Below are 21145 nucleotides of genomic sequence, written 5' to 3'. Positions count from 1 at the left end.
AATATTCAATAGCACCCAATTCAGTAACTGCTGATGTCAGTGTGACTCCCCATACATCTGAACAGGAAATGCATAGCTGAACTGAGACTAGATAAAGCATGACAATGTCATTTTCATTTTTAAATGAAAAACACCCCTTTACTGATGATGTCAGGACAGTACAAAATTCCCAAACCAGCAATGGCATATTAAATACCAAATTGAGCAAACAAACAGAAAAGTGAATTGGAAGGACAGGAAGATGATTTTCTGACCAAGGCCAGGAACACACTAAAGCAAGGCTGTGTTCCAGCTACGCCAATGATTTTTGTGGTGTTTCAAGAACAAATTATTTGTTCTGTGCTAATTCCTCTCTGTAAAGCAGAAATAGTACACTTCATTCTCCACCGACTGTCCTACAAAGTAAGTCCTACAAAGACCATGTCTCTATTTATCAGGTTCCTAAAGAAACAAAAGTGTGAGTGTTTGTATATGGTCATAGTATGAGTTCTTTGCTACCCTTTTTCTCAGTTCTTTCTTTAGGCCACAAGTTCCTCAGGGCAAGAAGTGGTTTACTACAGCAAGGGCAAGAGCAAAAGCAAGCACAGCAGGATCCCACTCTTCACAGTGACTTTTACCAGTGAACAGCTTTCCTGACAAACTCACGCTACCTGCTTTCTTGAACTCTGACATCAGTGATCCATTTTTCTGATGCTGCTAGAACTCAGTTTAACTGTTGACTCCATAGAATAGTGTTAAGGTAGAACATTTTTATTATATCCAGGTAAAATTTAAGAATTGCCAAATGTTACAGAAACTATAAGCAAAGATAAATAAAGATTTGACTCATTTTAACAGGTTTGGACTGTAAAACTGAAGTTACTCAAGAAGTTACTGGTAAGAAAAGAGTACCTGCAAACTTAATGGTAATTCATGGATTCTTGTGGCCAACGTGCGAATCTCTCTGTCAGACAAAATGCCTGACTGGTCTGTATCAACCTCATCGAAGATCTGAGAAATGTTCAGTGGCTGAACTGCACTCATAAGATAATAGAAATATGAAAAAGCAAACTGCATATCTTCTGAGTGCCGCACTTTGTGAAATGATGTCTTGTCAAACTCTTCAGGAAACCTACGTAAGAACATAAACTAATTTAGTAATCCAGTTTCTTAAAGCAAAACATTCCTTACCTAAAAATACATTCTCAACCAGAATTTTAAGAGGTCCTCAAAAGTCTCTTTATGTTAACACAACTGTCATGTTGTAATAAATTCCCTATTTCCTTTTGCGAAATGCAATTTTAATGAGTACCCATCAATACACTGGAAATAGCTATAGCAAAGCATCAACTGAAAGGTGGAATTACCTGGAGTTTTACATTATTACAAACACAGACATACTCACATATCCTGTAGCTCTTGCATAACAGTGCGGTCAATCATATGAGGCATATGAGCAGGGACTTTTCGAGATGTAAATCCAAATTTGCTGTTTAAAAGTTTATTTACATATCGAAGGGAATCAGCAAATGTATCTTTCAGCTGCCTTCCAAAATATTTGCCATCAGTAAAGTATGACATTTGTTTGAGTAATGACTCTTCTTCCTAAACAGCAGGACAAGTAGAAATCAAAGTTACATTACCTAAAAGAACAAAAACATTAAGCAGACAGGAAAAAAAATGACATTTCAGCCAGGTCCTAACCTGTTTGCCATCAGATTTATTTGTAATATCACCTTTTTTAATTATTCATCCGTATTGGAATAACTGAAATCCTGTAAATATGAAGATTCCTCATGCAAAATCCAATCTCATATGAACAGAAAAAGTTACTGTTAAAAATACTGCCCCTTCACTATTTGGCATAGTGCAAGGCAGTTGCTAACAAATGAAGCACTGTTATCTATCTTATGTTCTAGAGGTTTTCAAAACTGCCTAAATGCTTTGGCTGGAAGCAGAGGAAGCTTCCTGCATTGTTTTCTTGACACGGTCTGGATATTCAGTTTTGTTGGCAGACTTTCAATTTAAATTTCAGAACTCAAGTAGTGACCATTATACACATTTCTTTACTTTTTCTTTTAATAGACTGGATCCATATTTGCATAAATGCATTCAAAACAAAATTTAAGGTTTCAGTTGTAGCGCTATATACATCTGAACAATAGCACTGTGCCAACATATAATGAATAAAAAGAGAATATGACAACAACAACAACAAAAAGGCAGTAGAAAGGGAACAGAAAGCTATTCACCTAGCTAAGAGAGGCCCAGATCATAAAATAGATTTTACATGAAAAAAATCAAAAGAAGCTTTGGAAAAAAAAAAACCAAAAACAACTCGTAATTGCCTCAAAGGCAAGACACATTCCAAATGTATAGATTGCACTGGAAGTATTCCATTAAATGCAGAAAGATACAAGTATTCCAATAAGCAATGACATTAAGATACTCACATCTAGTAGGTCCTGGAAGTACTTCTTTTTCTCCCATGGCAAAAAGCCTTGGTAACTTCCAGCATAGGACTGTAGTTTTCTTCCCACTGGCCTCTCTTTTACATCTGTATCTATCTGCAAATGCCCTTTTCCTCCTTCCATTCCTTGTGCATCTTCTCTAGTATCTAAATTCACAGTATGTTTTGATTTCTGGGTTTCCCTTAATATGAGCGCATTCAGTACTTTTTCTCGAGTTTCACTTTTATTTCCCATGGCCTGGGAGAGAAGTGTGGATTTTGACTTGACTTTATATATAGGTTGGTTTGTGTTCACTGTTACAACATTTCCTTCTATTCCTTTAAGTCTTGAAGGAACTTCTTCATTTGCTTTAACTGGTTTTATTTTACCATTGTTTACATCTTTAGAAGGCTTCTGCCAGCTGGCATGGTTCTTCTGATCTTCTGAACGATTATGCACTACCTTCTTTTCCAGGTCTATGATACTCTTTACTGTAGTTAAGAACTGGAAAGGTCTCAGGAGAGCAGCCTTGGATAGGTTAAATCCTTTCTGAGTGATATCACCATTTAATAGTTTTAAGTCCAGTTTCTGCAATGCTAGTTGAACATCTTCAGGAAGGAGAGAAATGTTTACTGATGGTATTATCACCTCTTCATGTATAATCTCTTTTGTGCCATTTCGACGTCTCCTCACTCTTGGAAAGCGTTTTTCTTCAGGAATATCTTCAAATATCATTTCAGCTTCTGGTATGGAAGTTACAGTTTTAAAATCAGAGTTCAATTTTTGTGTGGAAGTTGTGTTCGGTTTTGGTTCCTCTCTAGTATCAGCTTCAACAGCTACCTGCATTTTAAATTCTTCATCATTTTTATTTAGAAATGTAAGGTTAAAATAGATCACAGTTGTATTCATGCCACTATGCATTATGAGGTGGATAGTCTTCCATTTGTTAGCAACTGAAGCATGTCGGATAATTGGATTATCACTATACGAACCCTCAATTCCTTTCTTGGCTATTTCACTGAAGCTGAAGTAGGGCAGACATTCACCTTTGGGAATAACATAGTAGGTCTGATTAAGCTGAAGCGTCACCTTGTACATCTCTTCAAAGTGATCTGGGAAAAAAAAAACAAGAAACAAATTTCTGTCAGTCTGCAGTCTGACACTAAGCTTTCAGTCTTTTGGGGTTTTTTTTGAAGTGTAATATCCCAACTAGATTCACTACATTAGCAGGGAGACAGCTTTGTGAAAGAATACTTACTGTAGCCTCCATTTTCTTGCTCACCTATCTTTAATAAAACTGACTAGAACATATTTGAATATATTAAGTTGCCAGACATTCCAGCGATAATTCTAAAAGCCAGTATAATTTAACCCTCTTTCAGTTTCCACCTGAAGAGCTTAAGCGGCTCATTATCACACATCACTGAAATTTATGTATCAGTCGTAAGTAACATGCCCATACTTTTTGCCATAGATTACATGCCCATAGATTTTTGGCACATTTTAGTAGATGAATGTTACAACAGCTGGATTTCACTGCTGCACGGCATCTCTGAGGCTTCCAAATCAGACAGGCTGAAATGAACTTCTCCCTCCCACAGCACAAGAGAGATTATCAGTAACTCTCACATGAACAAAACCTCACTGCCATCAAGGGAACTGCCAGTAATTGATTTGTCTGAGCTGAGATGCAGGGGGCGCTCTAGTCTTCCAAAAAGGCCAAGTTCTTTCATTTCTGTCCCCTGCCTATACCTGACAGCATTCTCAATCGCTTCATTCACTCCTCCCAGTCTTATGTAACAAAATAAACTTCAGACAACTTCACAGGTTACTGAAAGTAGTCTTTGGCAAGAGCCTAGACTAGAACTCACACTGTCAGCATCAAAGAGTTCTTTAAATTTCTTAACCACTACAGGCATCAAGTCACCTGTCCTTACTCTAGTAAACACTGTTTGCATAGCTGAAATGTAATTTCTCTGTTTAAAATGTAAGCCTCTTGAGGCAAGGAGTTTGATGCTTGCTGCTGCATAAAATATCGACCACCCTACCTATGCTTGGTATCTGTTTTATTAAATAAAGCTATATATATATATACAGATTCAGTTTGGGATTAGTGAATATAAGAAGCATCTGACTTTTCAGCTGCTAGCAGATTTTTTCCATGATGCTGTAGGAGATATCTTAGCCCAGTCCAAGAGTAATGATGAACAAAAAAGGTCAGGCAATTCAAGAGAATCCCTACAGCAAGTTCATCAGAAATGTGTAATACCTACCTTGGCCACAGTCACCAGCATCGAATCCACAGGAGAGGACATTGCAGGCCTGATCACAGAACTTGTCTGCTAGCCAGGAATTAGCACACCCCTGGTTACAGTATGAAACACCACTTATGCCTGCACCAAATTGCCATGGTGGTCCATTCCCGATACCTCCAACTGCACCTGCACCAGCAACATAGCGACTACCCCCACTGTTACCTACAGGGATAGAAGGAAAAAAAAGAAAGAAACCCAGTCATCTGAAACCTTTACTCATGAAGAAAGGCACATTTTAAGCCACAGTATTAAAGCAGACTGAAGTTGACAATCTTATTTATCACCAGTGAAATTAAAATGGGGCAAATGCTAACTAGACCTCTCTGAGTTACCATAAAATCTATAGTAAGCACCACCTCACTGTAGAAGTTTAGGAACAGACTTAAAATTGCAAGAAAATCTTCAACATATTTTCTCTTAACTTCAAAGAGGCAGGAAGGAAACCGATTTATTATTTCTTGTGTTTACAGTCTTGACCTTATAGCCCCCAACAGTGGTATCATTTTCTCACTCAAGTACCACTTCATTTTCCTACCTCGCAGTCCTGAAAATCTGATCTAGAAACTAATAGTGCAGCTTCACAATCCTGTTACTATTTGGATTCTGAGTCCAAATACTACATAATATTGTATATATATTATACTTTTTTTTTAATTTAAAAACCTTTTTTTCTCAGGTAGTCAAACTTGGTACCCAAAGAAAGATTTTATATGCCCTACTATTTGCTATCATTTTCCATAGACATTTGTAACTTGCAAGAAACAAGGGTTTCATCTGTAAGCCAACTTTATTATTACTGTTAAGGGAAGCAAATTTTGTAGTTATGGAATGACAAATTTCAGAATTATTTATGTAAGAAAAAACAAACAGTTCACTTTTTCTAAATTTAACATTGCTGCCTTACCAATGCAATCACCTCCATCCCAATCACATGCTGAGTTATTACAGGCTTTATCACAGTAACCATCTTTAATCCATGAGCCAGGACATCCCTCAGCACAGTTTGGCACAGGCCAAGTCAAGTAAACCTGGAACAACATTATAGTCTGAGACAGGGACTGGCAAATAAAAGTCAGCTGAGCTTGTTTCTTGGAATACAGAGGCTTAAAATAACTCCTGCCAGTGCCTTAAGTATTCACAAAGCTTTACAAATAGCATTTAAACACTATCACCTGTGAAATAAATGTTCTCTCTTTCAAACACAAGGAAAAACTGAAGAATTCCCAAGGCCATACAGCAAGACAGTGATGGCCAGAAAGAGAAAGCAGGACTTCCCAGATCTACTTCTGCAGATGTATTCCAGTGAAAATAATATTTTATCTTTTGTCAGGCAAGAAGGGTGAACTTAAACTCTGAAATAGCTTTGCAGTCCACTTATTCTCCTGACTCAAAAGGTTTCTTTATTACGAACCAGTCATGAGATTAGCAGCACATGTTGAACATAATCCCTAAAGCATCTGGCTCTCTATGACTTAAATAATTCTAAGAATTAGACAAGATAAAAAAAAAGTGTGGGAGTGTATTTTCAACTGGGGAGACATTAAAAACCATACACACTTTCCTTCAGGCCTTACTGCTTCAACATTTTAGCAGCACATTTCCTATTGTGATAACCTGATCAGCAAGTGTTTCAAACAACACTGCATCTAAGCTGACTTTATCATCATAACTCAGAGGAATAACTGAAGAACAACAAAAATGCTGGAACAATATGATTTTATAATTATATGCACACAGAAGGATTTAAAGTGATTAAAAGCCTCCTAATGTCCTCAACTACTGAAACAGTAATTTTAGTGTAGCTTAAACTAATTTCGTACAACCTTTCTGTGTGTGTGCACAAGTGTTCACATGTGCCTGCATGAATTAATTCCATGGTCTCTAGCATCTTGTGTACTTATTGCTTTAATATAAATAATACAAATCTGATTTCTTGCTCCATGTCACTCTTGTAGATCAAGTTCATGGATTAAAATTCTGCTGGCAACCAGAGTCTTTATGCACAGCTATTATTAATGTTTCCTCAGCTGAACCCCAGTTTTTTATAGAGTGTCTGTTGAAAAACTTGATGTTCATGAACATGCAACAATATATCTTTTAGTAGTTATGTATATTATTATATTTAGAATGGGCAAAGATACTTGTGTGTCTGGAACAGAGGTAATTAATGGTAAATTTTGAATGCCATCTGTCCTCTGTGTTCCCACAGAAGAATTGATTCTGTTTTGCTTTGAATATTTCCCACTAAAACAATTTACAAGGGAGGGAAGACTGACAGCTGCCAAACACCGCATCAGTCTTACCAGTGCTTCAACAGGAAGTGGCAGAATTAGAGAATGACACTGAAACTAAAGCATGAAGCCTGACGGAGAAACCAATATACCGCCAGAAATCTGTGAGCATATATGGAAAAAAGTGATTCTGCAACCCACGCATACAGAAAGAGACAGAGCCTCCCCACCCCACATTTTTTGCTAACGATTGTCTAGTTAAGAACAACAAATCTTTAGAGGTAAAAGGAGGAGTGGGGAAGCAAAGGAAAATCTTATATTTGATCTCCCTGTCAAAGTAGCATTTCTTTGATTTCCTTGATTTGCATTACATTACATTGCCATAGAAAAATTGTACATCTGCTTCTGGGGAAATAAAAAATCCTGTGATAATGGCTTACCTTCTGACCTTTAGAGTGACTGTAAAAATCATCAGGCCAAACATCTTTCCCAAACATAACATCATCGTTGAGATAAATAAACTTCTGAGAGAGGCCACTGATACGATGAATGTGACTTTCAATAGCTGGTGAACTGAAGGTAGGCAAATGACTCACATTCTGAAAGATTTCCTAAAACAAAGAAGCCCCAGTAACACAAAGCAGTTTCAGAAGGCAAAAATACATGAAAAAGCCCAAACCATAAAAGGCCAGGTACATCAGATACATGACATTTATCTACTAAAAAAAGTAACAAAAATTTCTTAGAACAAGGAAAGATATGAAGGACAGAAAGAAAAGTGAAAATATTTTAGCAAAAACAAAAACTTTGCTATTCATTTTCCCCACACAAAACCATTTTCAGGTCTGCTGCTTAACTAAGAAACTGCACCTGGTTCAATGCAAAAACACAAACTCCTCTTCCAGCATGTACTGGCTCAGCCCAGTGTACAGATATTTATAATTCTCATATGGTACAGGCTGCACAAAATTTCAACCAAGTTGAATGTGTTCCAGCATTCAGCATGTCAAGATTCTTTCATCTCTTTTGAGTAACTTCAGAAGCAGACAGCAACAGAAGTTGAATCAGTATCTTGTTACCGTTTAGGTTGCTCAGGTCTCCTATGGCACATCCAGATACCAAAATTACTCTCAAATTGTAGTAAGAAGCTATTATTTTTGTTTCACCTACTCAGAAAGCATGAAGGATTCCCTTTCTCTTTTTAAATAAGATTTTTAGGGTGCATAGCTACTTTTTTGCAGCCATCATCTTAGTCCTAGTAATTGCAATTCATCCTGTCTCAACGCAAGCTTACTAGGTTGTTACTGGCACTCAGAGAATGTTTATGGATTCAGATTACATTTTTTTCTCTTGAGTGTTTTTAGAAATAGACTTTATAAGGAAATTAGACATGGGTGTACATTAGCTAAAGTCTCAGTATTTGGAAAAGTGGACTAAACAAAGACTTGATATATATTCAGTTATCTGCTTCGCCAAAATAGAAAGACATACTGGAGTTTAAAAAAATATGGATGAAATGGGGAAGTAATTGTTACTTCTTCCAAATAAATGCAATCTTTGGCTGAAAGAGGATAACTGCACTCCAAAGCAATCACGGAATCTTTACTAGTGGCACTTTCATGCTGGTATATTTGTTGAGGGTTTTGGTGGTGGTTTTTTGTTTGTTTTTTTTTTTTGTTGTTGTTGTTTGGGTTTTACCTGGTGTGTCACTATGGTTATTCGAGGATTATCCAGGTTAAGCCAGGAAGGAATCTGCCCATTAGTGACAATGAAAATACGTCGCACCCAAGGAGCATGCCTCTCTATTGATCGTAAGGAGTATCTCAGCTCTTCATTATCTTCAAAACGGCTGGCAGAAACATCTTCATCCTGTTTAGACTGTAAAAAGAGAAAATCCTTTCTTAGATTTTTAAATAGAACATTCAGGCTCTGATCCAGCTAGGTAACAACAGTGTGCTTTGACATATGGGGGCATACACATTTGAGAACTTAAGACATTTGAAAGTACAAAATACATTGATCAAGTGCCATTATTCTTTTAAAGGATCATATTCTTCCACATTACCAAGGCAAACAATGCAATCTTCTGACATCAGTGGCCGGCCACCTAGTGTCATTAGGATATCTGCTGACTACACTGTAAGATAACAGTGTCTTGTGTGATCCCAGCTCTTGAAGAAAGAACCCCAGGAAAAACCCCACACCCTCCTGTTTTCTTTCTTTCCTGAGATTATTAGTCTCTATTTCCTGACCTTAACCAAAAGCCAAGATGCATTTTAAATCAGTAACATCACCTTTCAGAAATCCAGTTTTAAGAGGCTGAAGCCTTCCAAGAATATAGCATCATAAGCCATATATAAATGTCATCTAATATAGATACAGTGAAAGTGTCAAGATGTAGCAGCTCTTCAATCATCCCCCACTCTTATTTTAAAGACTTTAAGCAGGAGAAAATTAACAAAACTTAGCCTAACAGTCACTATGAAATAGCTAAATGTTTCCATGTGTTTTATTAAAAAGAAAATGTTTTAATTAGAAACTCATCAGGCAAGTAACAAAATTAGGTTACTTGACGCTGTATCATCCGTTTCTTCTCCCACTTATGAGAACTTAATGGCCTCTTCTAAAAACAACAATTAAGGCTGCCTAAAAAGAACATTTCTAACAGAAGTATGACCAACTGAAACAGGAAACTCAAGAAAAAATTTGAACATTTAACAATTAACATTTTCACTGCAGCTTCTACAAACTGTAAATAAATCTTCTCCTTTTCTAGTATGTACAGTAACACAGCTTATGTGTTCTCAAAAACATAACTGAAAACATCTCAGCAACACCAGCATCCATTGGCTAAGTACCCATTTACAAAATAATGCATAATTTCAACATGGAGAAGTATACAGTTTGAGTTCAGGGTATTAAGGAAAGCTCTACAAAAGCCAGGTTGACAGGATGCAGACTGAAGGTTTTACTGGAGAAGGCACGTTTAGTTTACTCATGCCACTTGACATTTACTGTGAATTTAATGTTCTAGGAGGAGGACAGAAAGAAAGAAACAGATTTTACAAGATCTTCAAACAGACACCTTGTTATTTTATTTCCTGTTGCTAAACTAAAAATCCTTGCTTGCATCAAAAGTATGCAAAGTAAACCTTTCATTGCAAACATCTGCATTCTAGGTCTTCAAAATCTTTGTAAGAGAAGAAACTAGCATTTACTCAGCACATACTATGCTTCAAAGCAAAAAAAAAAAAAGAAAGTTTAAGAAACATACCACGAAGGAGATATCATGGTTTTTAATAAAGCCTCCCCTCCCCCCAAAGACTACTTATCTGCCAGTCAGTATCAGTTAAGCCTTTCAGGACTTGTCAGCACACAAATTTATCAGAGCAGAGGGCAAAATTTTTCACTTGGTGGAGAACATGAAAATTTCAATTAAACATCACCCTGTTCATCCCCCTTCTTCCTTGATTTCAGAATTTGACAATGTTCTTGTAATGTTTTCTTACACCATAATAAATACTGGATTCTTAACACTTCCAAGCTTCTGGAAGAAATCCCATGTCCCTTGTCATTGACTAGTTAGCCTCTACTTGCAGTTTTTAAGTAACACCTTTACATGCTGTAACAGAATTTACCTACCTGGCTGACAGAGCTGAGGTCCCACAGTAAATAAGCAGGATTAAGCATTAGCTCTTTTCCATCTATAGTCATGTTCTTCTTTGCTTGCTTGCTCAGTTCTTGGAAACCCTTAGGGTTATTCAGTTGCAAAAGAGCCACGCTGGCTTCTGAATAGAGCTGCAACTATACAAGCAGAGAAAATAATTTCTGGCATGCACCACAGAAGCGCTCTGTTTACCTCTTTGCAGTCTTTGCCAATTCCATCTTTTAGTCGTTATTTTTCTTACTAGAGTTACTAATAAGAATAACCGGAAAACACTGTTTTTAAAGAACTACAATTTTGTAAGAACACAAAAGGGGGCAGTCAAATGGAAAACTGAAAACATTTAAAGATACAGAACATTTCTAGATGTTTAATTTTCACTTTCCAAAGCTTTTTTTTTTTTTTTTAACACAATGATCTAGCAACAGTAAAGCTGTCCATGTTTAAATATTTCTGGAGTGAGCAGTGAAGTCCCCACGCATTCCCTCCAACCCCCAATAACAGAAATCATACTTTACTACAATTTTATTATATGACTAAAGGAATCGTACTTTTTTTTCAGTCTTAAGTAATGCTCTTCTCAGAAAATTAAGGCTACCAATTCATCATTGCTGTCAGGAGCATGAAATTTTCAGAATGGTTTGGAGATCAACCTACAGCTCAGAAACCCGAGATACAAAGGGCTCCAGAACTAATCCATGTGGGTCTCCAAGTCCTTAATGATGGTTGCCAATATGCTGTTAAAGTCATTTCTTACTTGTGGACTGTTTGATCTGTTTGCTGTTTTTATCTCTTGCCACAAGTAAGCCTGTGTATCAGATTTCATAATGCACAGGATAAGAAGGGGCTTGCACTACATACCCTCTCGAGCAGCTAGTATAATTTACAAATTACAAGGCACCAAAACATTTCACTCAAAATATAGCATAACCCAGTAAAACACAGTGTTTAGTGTATCAAGTAGTGTAAGCAGACACAAACAAGCTAAATGCAGGACTGCACTTTGATTCTCCAAATGCATATATTCAACAGTCAGATTGAGAATAAAAGCAGTCAACCATCAACAGTATTTATTAGGTGCTATGTTTATTTTTCGTTCCTTCATGCAACATAAGACAAATAAGCACATCTACTAGATTTTCAATTGCATAAGATCTAAAATGCAATTCATAAGTTAATGAAATTTGAATACTGTCATGTTCAAAACCAGCAAAACCATCAGTTTATCTCATAATACTCTTTATTTCTTTATTTTTTATTAAATCTGACCCTTTCTGCTAATTTTCAAACAACACTGGTCCCAGAGTTAGCACGCCTTCCCTTAGCAAGACCAGCTGTCCCACTTGTGACATTTTAAAGCTGTTGATGCTTTGACTCATATGCTATTTGAGATCCTTCAATCTGACTTATGAGGCCTGCCATTAGAAAAATCTGATAAATCCCAGACCTTCCAGGGAATCATCTGAACCTACGTGTGGAAAGGATGGCTTCAGTAGCTAAATGGCTGAGGTATAGTTACGGACTGCAGCTAGCAACCTCCAAAAATATCAGTATCAGAATGCTACAGATTGCAAAGCTGCCATCAGCGGGTATGTGCTTTATTTAGGAATACAACAGTGTCACACAGTCCCTCAGAATCTGTCATTTAAAACACAACGTATAAAAAATACTACCATTCTAGAGCTCTGAAAGAATTTAAGAACATGTAATTTCTCTTTGACATGTTTCCACCAAACTCGACAAAATAGGTACCTGTACTACAGATTCTTAACTAAATTTAGTGCAAACTCTTCCCCCTTCCCCCTGCTAACAAAGTATACATGCTCTAGGTTTTTAAATATGTAACAGTTCAAGCACAAACCCAAAGTAGTGGAAAAATGTGCTCCACTGCTCAGCATCGAAGTTAAGATAAAAAGAATCTGTTCAGTGCAGGGGTTATTATCTATGTTTTTTTTCCATCAATATCTTTCTTTAAGAAATAAGCCTTTTCATAAGCAGAGCTATCAATAAAATTAGATTTCAGTGAAGTTATCTGGTGACACAACTAACTAGATTCTAATGAATTGCAAGCTCTGCTTTAAGCTTTTTGTTGCTGGTATATTCAAAATGGAATTCTTCCATGGCAGGTTTTCTGATGTCTCACAGGTATTAACCTCCTCTCTCAGTGGGAATGCAATTTCCCTTGAAATATTTATTACCTTCTAGAAAGTATCTTCATCCAGGCAAAACAGGTCAGTATATCCAAAGATGTTATGAAAATAGAACAGAAAAATAAAACAAGCAGATAGATGCACAAGTTTCGGTATGATCAGGCAACCTTCTGCTTCTAACACAAGCAGGCTGAAAAGACACAGTGAAGGCGCAGGTCCCAGCTGAACAATAATAGTTTTCGTTAGAAATTTAGATAAGGGGAGAAGGGAAAAGTGAAAAGAAAAAAATAAATTCAATTGTTCTTCATATGTAGGCATAACGTAACGTTTTTATGGCCTTTAAAGAAATACGGCTTAGTAGGAGGGAGCTGCACAACCAGAGTAACACCTCCATCTAGTGGCTTAAGAATGGACCATTAAGAAAGCATGGAAAATACAAAGCAGCCAAATATAATTTTCAACCACATCTGTCATAATACACACAATACAGAACAACAAATGTAATTAACAGACACACTGCTGCTTCCTTTCATCTGGAAATAAACTTCCATATCATTACATTAGAGCGCAGGACACAAGTACAAAAATTCAGTAGATCATAACATGCATAATTCACCTTGGAAATTGATTCATTATATATTAAATCTTCACAATTTAACATCCTCTTGTTGAGCTCAGCTGCTTTTCTCAGAGATTTTAGAATAAACACCTGGCCCAGATGTCAGACCAATTTTTAGTCCTCTACATTTAGAAGTTATTTCAATCAAACTAAAGCAATCCAATTAAAACATTATCAACATTCAACACAGCAACAGCTATTTTCTTCCCTTTCTCACCTTTCTTCCCTCCTAATAGCATCATTGTTGAATTTTTTTTAAATCATAGAATAGTGTGGATTGGAAAGGACCTTAAGATCATCAAGTTCCAACCCCCCTGCCATGGGCAGGGACACCTCACGCTAAACCATATCACCCAAGGCCTTGTCCAGCCTGGTCTTGAACACTGCCAGGGATGGAGCATTCACAACTTCCCTGGGCAACCTATTCCAGTGCCTCACCCCCCTAACAGGAAAGAACTTCCTCCTTATATCCAATCTAAACTTTCCCTGTTTAAGTTTCAACCTGTTACCCCTTGTCCTATCACTGCAGTCCCTAATGAAGAGTCCCTCCCCAGCATCCCTATAGGCCCCCTTCAGACACTGGAAGGCTGCTATGAGGTCTCCACACAGCCTTCTCTTCTCCAGGCTGAACAGCCCCAACTTTCTCAGCCTTCCTTCATACGGGAGGTGCTCCAGTCCCCTGATCGTCCTCGTGGCCCTTCTCTGGACTTGTTCCAACAGTTCCATGTCCTTCTTATATTGAGGACACCAGAACTGCACACAATACTCCAGGTGAGGTCTCACAAGAGCAAAGGGGCAGGATCACCTCCTTCGACCTGCTTTTACTATTATTTCTTTACTTCCAGCATTATGGTAAGAAACAGCCCCTTAGAGCATGCAAACACCCATTAGGCATCAGGAGGTGGTTATGAGTGAGACACGACTGTAGCCTAAACTCAGATGCAACTCTCTTCCTCTTCACATCTCACATCACTTCACAGATCTCAGATTCTAGAAGTGATAACAACAGAGAAATTGCTGCAAATTTCAGTGGAGGCTGTAAACAACCAACCTTTTATCTATTTGACTGGAGCATTAACCTAGCATCAATCACTTTGGCAAAAAGAAAACCACACTTTGTTATGTTTACCATAACTGCATACCTACAACATCCACTGAATGAAGAACTTATTCTGAGCTAGGATCTTGGTAAAGGCTTCTACAGAAGTTACCTCATCAACACTTCATACATAAAAATTTTTAATCCTTGCAAATGAAACATTTCTTACATTCATATACATATATTCCATTGTAGGTGTAATATAAATTAACTGCTGCTATCAAGAGTGGAGAACGGGTTGGGGAAGAGTCCAATGCTATGACCAATAATCCCAATTTAATTGTTCTAAGCATCCACCACCAGGAAAAGAAACACAGAGAACATTTATGACTGAATAGAGAAATTGCAGAATGCTGGGGATACCTACGGGAAAAAAAAAAAGTGTTTATACAGAGTTTCTCTGTATAAATGATATGCCTAATCATATTGCGTAAGAAGAGCTCTTAGGAACAGATGAGTTGATCTCAGTGGCAATCTTCACAAAAAAGATAAGAACACACCATGAAAAGAGAACTTGCACAGTTTTTTAACCAACTGGATGACACATGACTGACAGCAAACTGAAAAACACAACCAAGACAGGGTAAGGAAAAATCATGTAGAAAGATAATAGGCAAAGGATGTTGCTTCCAAAAAAAAAAAAAAAAAAAAAGGGAGGTACTATGGATAAGAAAACTGATTCAAGTCAAAATCAGGGAAAAAAAAGAAGAGTATAAAGCAACATCTGCTAAGGGCCAGGAAAATAAATTCCAAATGTTGTTTGAGTGGGGAACATTCTTCACAACTACGTTACTATGAGACCTTATACCTATAATGTTCAGCCAGAGAACAAACATTGCCTAGGATGTTGCTCTGATATATTCCCAGAAGAGGAAGCAAACTGATTTTCTCTTCCACCAAATAATCTCTGAATTGATAGAGGCAATATTATTTCAGATACCAATTCGGTAATTAATGAGAATGTTACAGAAGAGCTGTTCCTAGAATATAACCCTAGGTTAGGAAAACATAGGCTAATTGATTTTTAATTGCAACAGAAAAAAAAAAAATAAGGAATATCTTGTTCCTAAATTTCTTAAATGCTAAAGGGCAAGTTTAATAAATGAAAAGAGCTGGTAATTGAAGTCAAAGGTATTCTGAGCAATTCAGCTCCATTAAGTCAATTATGTTAAAACTACCCATAACCTGTAACTTAAGCTGTGGTAAGGAACTATAAAAGGCTCCAAAAGCAAATGGATGACTGCACTCAAAGAAGATTCTTCAGATGGCTCAAAGTCAGGAAGTATTTAACTAAAAACATTCCTTGTGCCAGCTTGAAATGAAGAACCTAGTATCTCAGACAGCAAAACTGAAGTACTATCTCCTGATGGATAACAATCTTACTTCTCCACAGTAAGCAGCATTTCTTTAAAGCAATTAAAAAAAATACCGATAGCCCATATAACAAGCAGAGACTGGCAAGCTCACCATATGAGTATCTACAGTTATTTAACTAATGTGCCACTAAGAAACAAAAGGAAGGATGCTCTGGTTGCACCAGAGCGTATCTGCCATCTCTCACCCAGATTAGCAACAGATTCACGATAGCCAGAGACAATTTTTATGAACAGCACAATACACAGCAAGGAAGGAAGGATGCAACAGAGGTAATGTAAGAATGGTGACAACACTATTTGGAATGGGCATAATGTAACACACAGCAAGTCTGCCAGCCTTGGGTTAGCTATGTGCTACAGTATTTTTCACTGTGTAACAAGTTTTATAGATGGTTCACACAAAATTCCAGCCAATCATGTTGAAGTCTGTCCTGGGTTCAGCTGTAGCTGTTATTTTCCTCCTTCTCAGTAGCTGGTGCAGAGCTGTGTTTCTGACTTTAGTCTGAGAACAATGCTGATAACACCAATGTCTTTAGTCGTTGCTAAGTAATGTTTACTCTGATCAATTATTTTTTCAGTCTTATGCTCTGCCAGTGAGGAGGGACACAGGAAGCCAGGAGGGAGCAGCAACAGGACACCTGAACCAAACTAGCCAAAGAGGTATTCCATACCACAGCACGTCATGCCCAGTATATAAACTGGGGGGAGTTATTCGGAAGGGCTAGATCACTGTTTGAGTTGGGATGGGTATCGGTCAGCAGGTGGTGAGCGGCTGTATTCTCTTCCCTTGTTATTTCCCTCATTATTATTACTGGTGGTAGCAGTAGTGGTTTTGTGTTATACCTTAGTTACTGGACTGTTCTTATCTCAGCCCTTGGGAGTTGCATTCTTACGATTCTCCCCCCCATCCCTCCGGGAGTGGCGGTGGGAAAGGGGAGGAGTGATCAAGTGGCTGTATGGTTCTGAGCTACCAGCTGAGCTTAAACCATGACAAGACAAAGGCAGACAAATCCATGACAGAAGTGGTGGGGAAGGGCTGTCAGAAGTATGAGAGAAATGGAGAGTCAATGCCATTGGATAAGCGTTACCTGATTAAGTTAGTAAAACAAAGACTAGGAAGAGCCATAGCCATTCTCTATGAATACACTAGAGGTATAAACAGTGACAAAAGAACTATTTAAGCTTAAATAACTGTTCAAGAGCTCTCTATTAAGCTGTTTATCTCTTAAGAGCTTGTAGAGAGGTACAGGTATGTTTACTTGTTAGCAAGCCTCTAAGACAGCCTGCTAACATGAGCTGGGACAAGAAAGAAGAAATTCAGCTTGTGTTAAATTGCAGCTAGGAGTTACTCAATACTGTTTCCAAGAACAAGCTGTAAAGTGAATTAGTACATCCTACAGGTGGGCAAACTAACTATGACATATTACTTACGGACTGACATCCCTTTATCCATGCTAACTCCTCTTCCTCCACAAACTCCCTGGCCTCAGTCAATTGGTCTTTTGAAGGCAACTATCTCAGTCACTATTTACCACTCTTCACAACTCAAGAAAAGAGTCGCACAGAAAAGCAGAATACTATCAGAAATATCCTAAATCTCCTAGGTAGATGAGATCTCATATGTGAACCATTACAAAAGATCAATACAACTAAGTTACTCTTTCCTACAGACCCTTACCAGTTTTACTTTAGAGGCCAGGCTCTCTGGTAGTTTTGATCGTAGCTGATTTGTTTCTTTGAATGTAGCTGGAAATCCACTAAGGAAGGCCAAGTCTTGCATTAATACTAGACCTGGAACTTCTTTGTCTGTAGTCTAGAAACAAGAAAACAGAGTATAAAGACCTTTTTAAACTTACAGTAATTTATATTTATATATCAGTCCTTCATTAGGTGACAGATTTAATAGTGAGTATTTTGTCACTTAACCCAAGCTTCAAAATTGAAATAAGGGTTATCTTAAAACTTTTCATTTCTAACTACATACAAACTCTGGAAAGAGAATATCACAGAAACACTTTTTAAAATGGTACAAAAAGTTTAAGATACTGAAAAGCTAATCAACTGTAAAAGTACATACCAGATAACCCCTCCATACTATGTGTTTGCTGTTGTCTTTTAACATTCCAGAATGGGCAGCTTCAACTAGAATAAATAAATTTCATTGCAAATCAAAAACTGAAAGTCACTTCTTTTGTATATTCTAGTAAACAAGATACATTTTTACAAATTAGAAAAGTTGGGTATTTATGGTATGAACAGTTGTCTTTAAGTGGTAAATAATTCTTGGTGGTAAAACAAACACCAGTGTTTGGGCTAGTGGGTGGCAGTGGTCTGCCACTACATATTAAACAAAATCTAATGCTCTAAAATCTTATATATGCTGAACACATGGATAATTTTAAGTATGCAATCCTTTGAGCAAGGGCAGAACTTATTGCACAATATTCAACCTAGACTTCACAGCAATTAAAAGAGGATTTCTAAAACTAATCTTCTTCAGCCTAAACCTCAGCATTCGGAGATTATCAGTGCAACACATATATTCAGATATCAAGCCTGTTTTGCAATAGTTTTTTTAAAGCATGAAACTCTAATCACCTGTAATGAACTGCCTGGGGGGTAAGCAAACAGTATCATTAATGTCATCATTTAGAGGAACAGACTGAGGGCAAGAGGTGCTGAATGACTTGCTAAAGTCAGACAGAAAATTTAGTGGCAGTCAGTACTGGAGGGAAAAAAACAAATTCACAGTAGCTTACTAAAAATCTTCCTCTAGAAAACTAGCTGGAATCTGACAAATAAATTCTTACCATCCTTGGGGCTATCAAAAACAATTACTGACACGTTGGTAGAAGGATTTTTTGGTTTTGCTACAAAGAACATGTTATTAGCAGCTTGTAAAGTAGGATGAATAGACAGCAGGTCTTTCAGTGTGACATTGGTAGGCAGCGCAGGATCCAGAACAAGCATTGGCACTTTGATGCAATGTGTCAGCAAACACTCCAGTTGCTTCTCACTACAGCAAAATAACAAAGGTATAAATCTAACAACAGTAGAAAATTTAAGACAAAAATCAATGTTAGATGCAATGAGAGAAGTTTTTGTAAAATCTAATCAATTACTTGTAACATCTGCTGGGGCAGAGGGAAGTTACCAAGAGCATGCTTATTTTGTTGCAGGTGAGTATCTGGCTGTTACTTCTTCATTTCCATTAAATTTTTTTCAAACATATCCAAGATTTCAAAGTTTGCCCACAAAGACGGCCTTACAAAGATCTCTAAAATAATACAACAGCCAAGCCAAATGACAAATGGTACAGACCAAGCCCTGCCACTTCCTGGCAGCAGAGCTGCAAGAAGCTTGTACCCTCACAGCGATTACTTGCTGTGTCACATATACAAATGGCGGGTGAAAGCAACGCTGAAAATGTTTTCAGCTTTTTGAATTATAAAATTCCAGGTACATATGCATTAAATCCACTCAAAATAGGTACTATGCTTAACCAGAGACAAGGATCAAATTTTTGATCTTATTGTCACATTTTAAGAAGCTCACTCATATGTATCACAATAACATTACTTCTATTATCATGCTGTCAACTTTTCTTGAAGTAACACAGAAGTGAAGCATTCACAGGCTATAGAAAGCCAAATGACCTTCCCAGCCAGCATCTGCTTTCAGCTAACAATGAGTAGGACATCATTTATTCCAATTTATGCCCAAACCCACAAAAACCCACCTCTTCTTTGTTGGTTCTGTTGCATTCTTTCCAAGGATTTCCCTATAAGCAAGTTAAAAACAACGTCATTAAATGACACTGGAGTTAACAGGAAGAAATTTAGTCTAATTTCAGATTGTTAACTGAGTCAGGGACACATTGTGAATCCACTGATAAACAAATTATAAAACTGCCTTGCCATTAACCTTGCCAAGGTGAGCACAGGTCAACACATGCCCCTCACTGCTCACCCTTGTGCAGGGGAACTCAACAATTCTTGGTTATGCACACAGCTGCGGCAGCAGGACTCTTTGCTAACAGGATTTTCAGTGCTTATTATTAGATTACCTAACAAAACTGATGCTGATATGAAAAACAGTGGTAAGAAACCAGGATGAAGTGACCTGAAACTAGGCTGACTTGATTGTTTTGCCTAACATACATATTCTGACAAGGTTTACCATGCATTTACCATGTGCACGTAGAAGATAATAAGGATTAATGTAAAAGTAGTGAAGTACTGATACTAAGCAATAATATCAGAAGGGCCCCCTTCTACACACACCGAAAGAAAGAGAACCACCATCCAGCAAGCTACTCTTTCCAATAAAGAATAAAGCACCTGGACCATGACTAACTCCATTCAGGCATATCAACCACAAAGTTACAACTTACTAAGTTTTTCTATGCAATACAAAAATATACACTGATCAGCAGAGATTAGCAGTATCTTGATCCCATGAAACACCTCTTTCTGCAACAGTGCTGATTTCAAAGCACGTGAAAAAAATTATCTACAAGGGAGGGAATCAGGTGCCCCTGTAGATAATGAACATGGCATGGACACAAGTCTTACTCATAAGCTTGATATCAACTTTCCATATCAGTATTATGGGAGGTGGAAGGGAGGTAGGAGGAAATGTTTTTCCCCTTTGTAAAATGGGAATCACATCAGTGGTTTTAGCTTTGTCATCGCTCATGCTATTTGCTATATGAACTGCTAGGGAAAGATCAGTATAAATTTGAAAGCTTTTCAGAGCAAAGTCCATGTTTAAGATGTCTAGACTTCAAAGTCTAAAGATTTAAAGTTTTACTAATACTAAACCAATTCTTGCTACCAGTTCTACTAATAGGTAGCAAAAAAAAAATCCAGAATTTCACTTGTGATTACATTGTCAGTGTTACCTAAATTGCAAGTCATAAAATGCCAAAAATCAGATTAATCTGCTCATTTGTGGATTTCAGATTCTGAATATATTACAACCCTTAAAATGCAGACTTTTTCTTCCATTTAGCCTAAACTGATCATGTGGCTACAAAGTTGCTAATTAAGAACTATATAGATGGTTACAAGACACAATCCAAGGTATCTTGGAAGCAGCCTGTTTGAAGCCTTAGATCACTAATTTTGCAGAACTGTATAGCACAATCTATAACACCTAATGCATCAATACAGATCTTTTCCTCTTTAGCTAGAAGGCCAACTCATACCTTTGTAACATGAATGAATTATTTTCCTCTTTCTCAGTTTCAGTGTTTGGGAG

The 21145-nt window shown here is 37.3% G+C and overlaps 1 protein-coding gene across 3 annotated transcripts in view; it reads right to left on the bottom strand.

The window, feature by feature from the left end:
- Positions 1-21145, bottom strand: part of GNPTAB (N-acetylglucosamine-1-phosphate transferase subunits alpha and beta) — a 43186-nt gene that overhangs the window by 11343 nt on the left and 10698 nt on the right. For 2 of the 3 annotated variants that reach the window (XM_062616373.1, XM_062616372.1), the window contains exons 4-15: positions 19623-19664; positions 18694-18899; positions 17961-18025; positions 17562-17696; positions 10618-10779; positions 8674-8853; positions 7416-7586; positions 5649-5772; positions 4703-4906; positions 2433-3541; positions 1385-1584; positions 892-1111 (exon numbers count right to left, since the gene is read on the bottom strand). In XM_062616373.1, coding sequence (XP_062472357.1) covers positions 892-1111; positions 1385-1584; positions 2433-3541; positions 4703-4906; positions 5649-5772; positions 7416-7586; positions 8674-8853; positions 10618-10779; positions 17562-17696; positions 17961-18025; positions 18694-18899; positions 19623-19664 — 2818 coding nt within the window. The remainder of the gene's footprint in view (positions 1-891; positions 1112-1384; positions 1585-2432; positions 3542-4702; positions 4907-5648; positions 5773-7415; positions 7587-8673; positions 8854-10617; positions 10780-17561; positions 17697-17960; positions 18026-18693; positions 18900-19622; positions 19665-21145) is intronic. The other variant, XM_062616374.1, reaches the window with a different exon arrangement.

Source organism: Pezoporus occidentalis, unplaced genomic scaffold (genome assembly GCF_034315485.1).
Source record: "Pezoporus occidentalis ecotype Australia unplaced genomic scaffold, CSIRO_AGI_Poc_V1 ctg19, whole genome shotgun sequence".
Taxonomy (NCBI): domain Eukaryota; kingdom Metazoa; phylum Chordata; class Aves; order Psittaciformes; family Psittacidae; genus Pezoporus; species Pezoporus occidentalis.
This window is presented reverse-complemented; position numbering and strand designations above follow the sequence as displayed.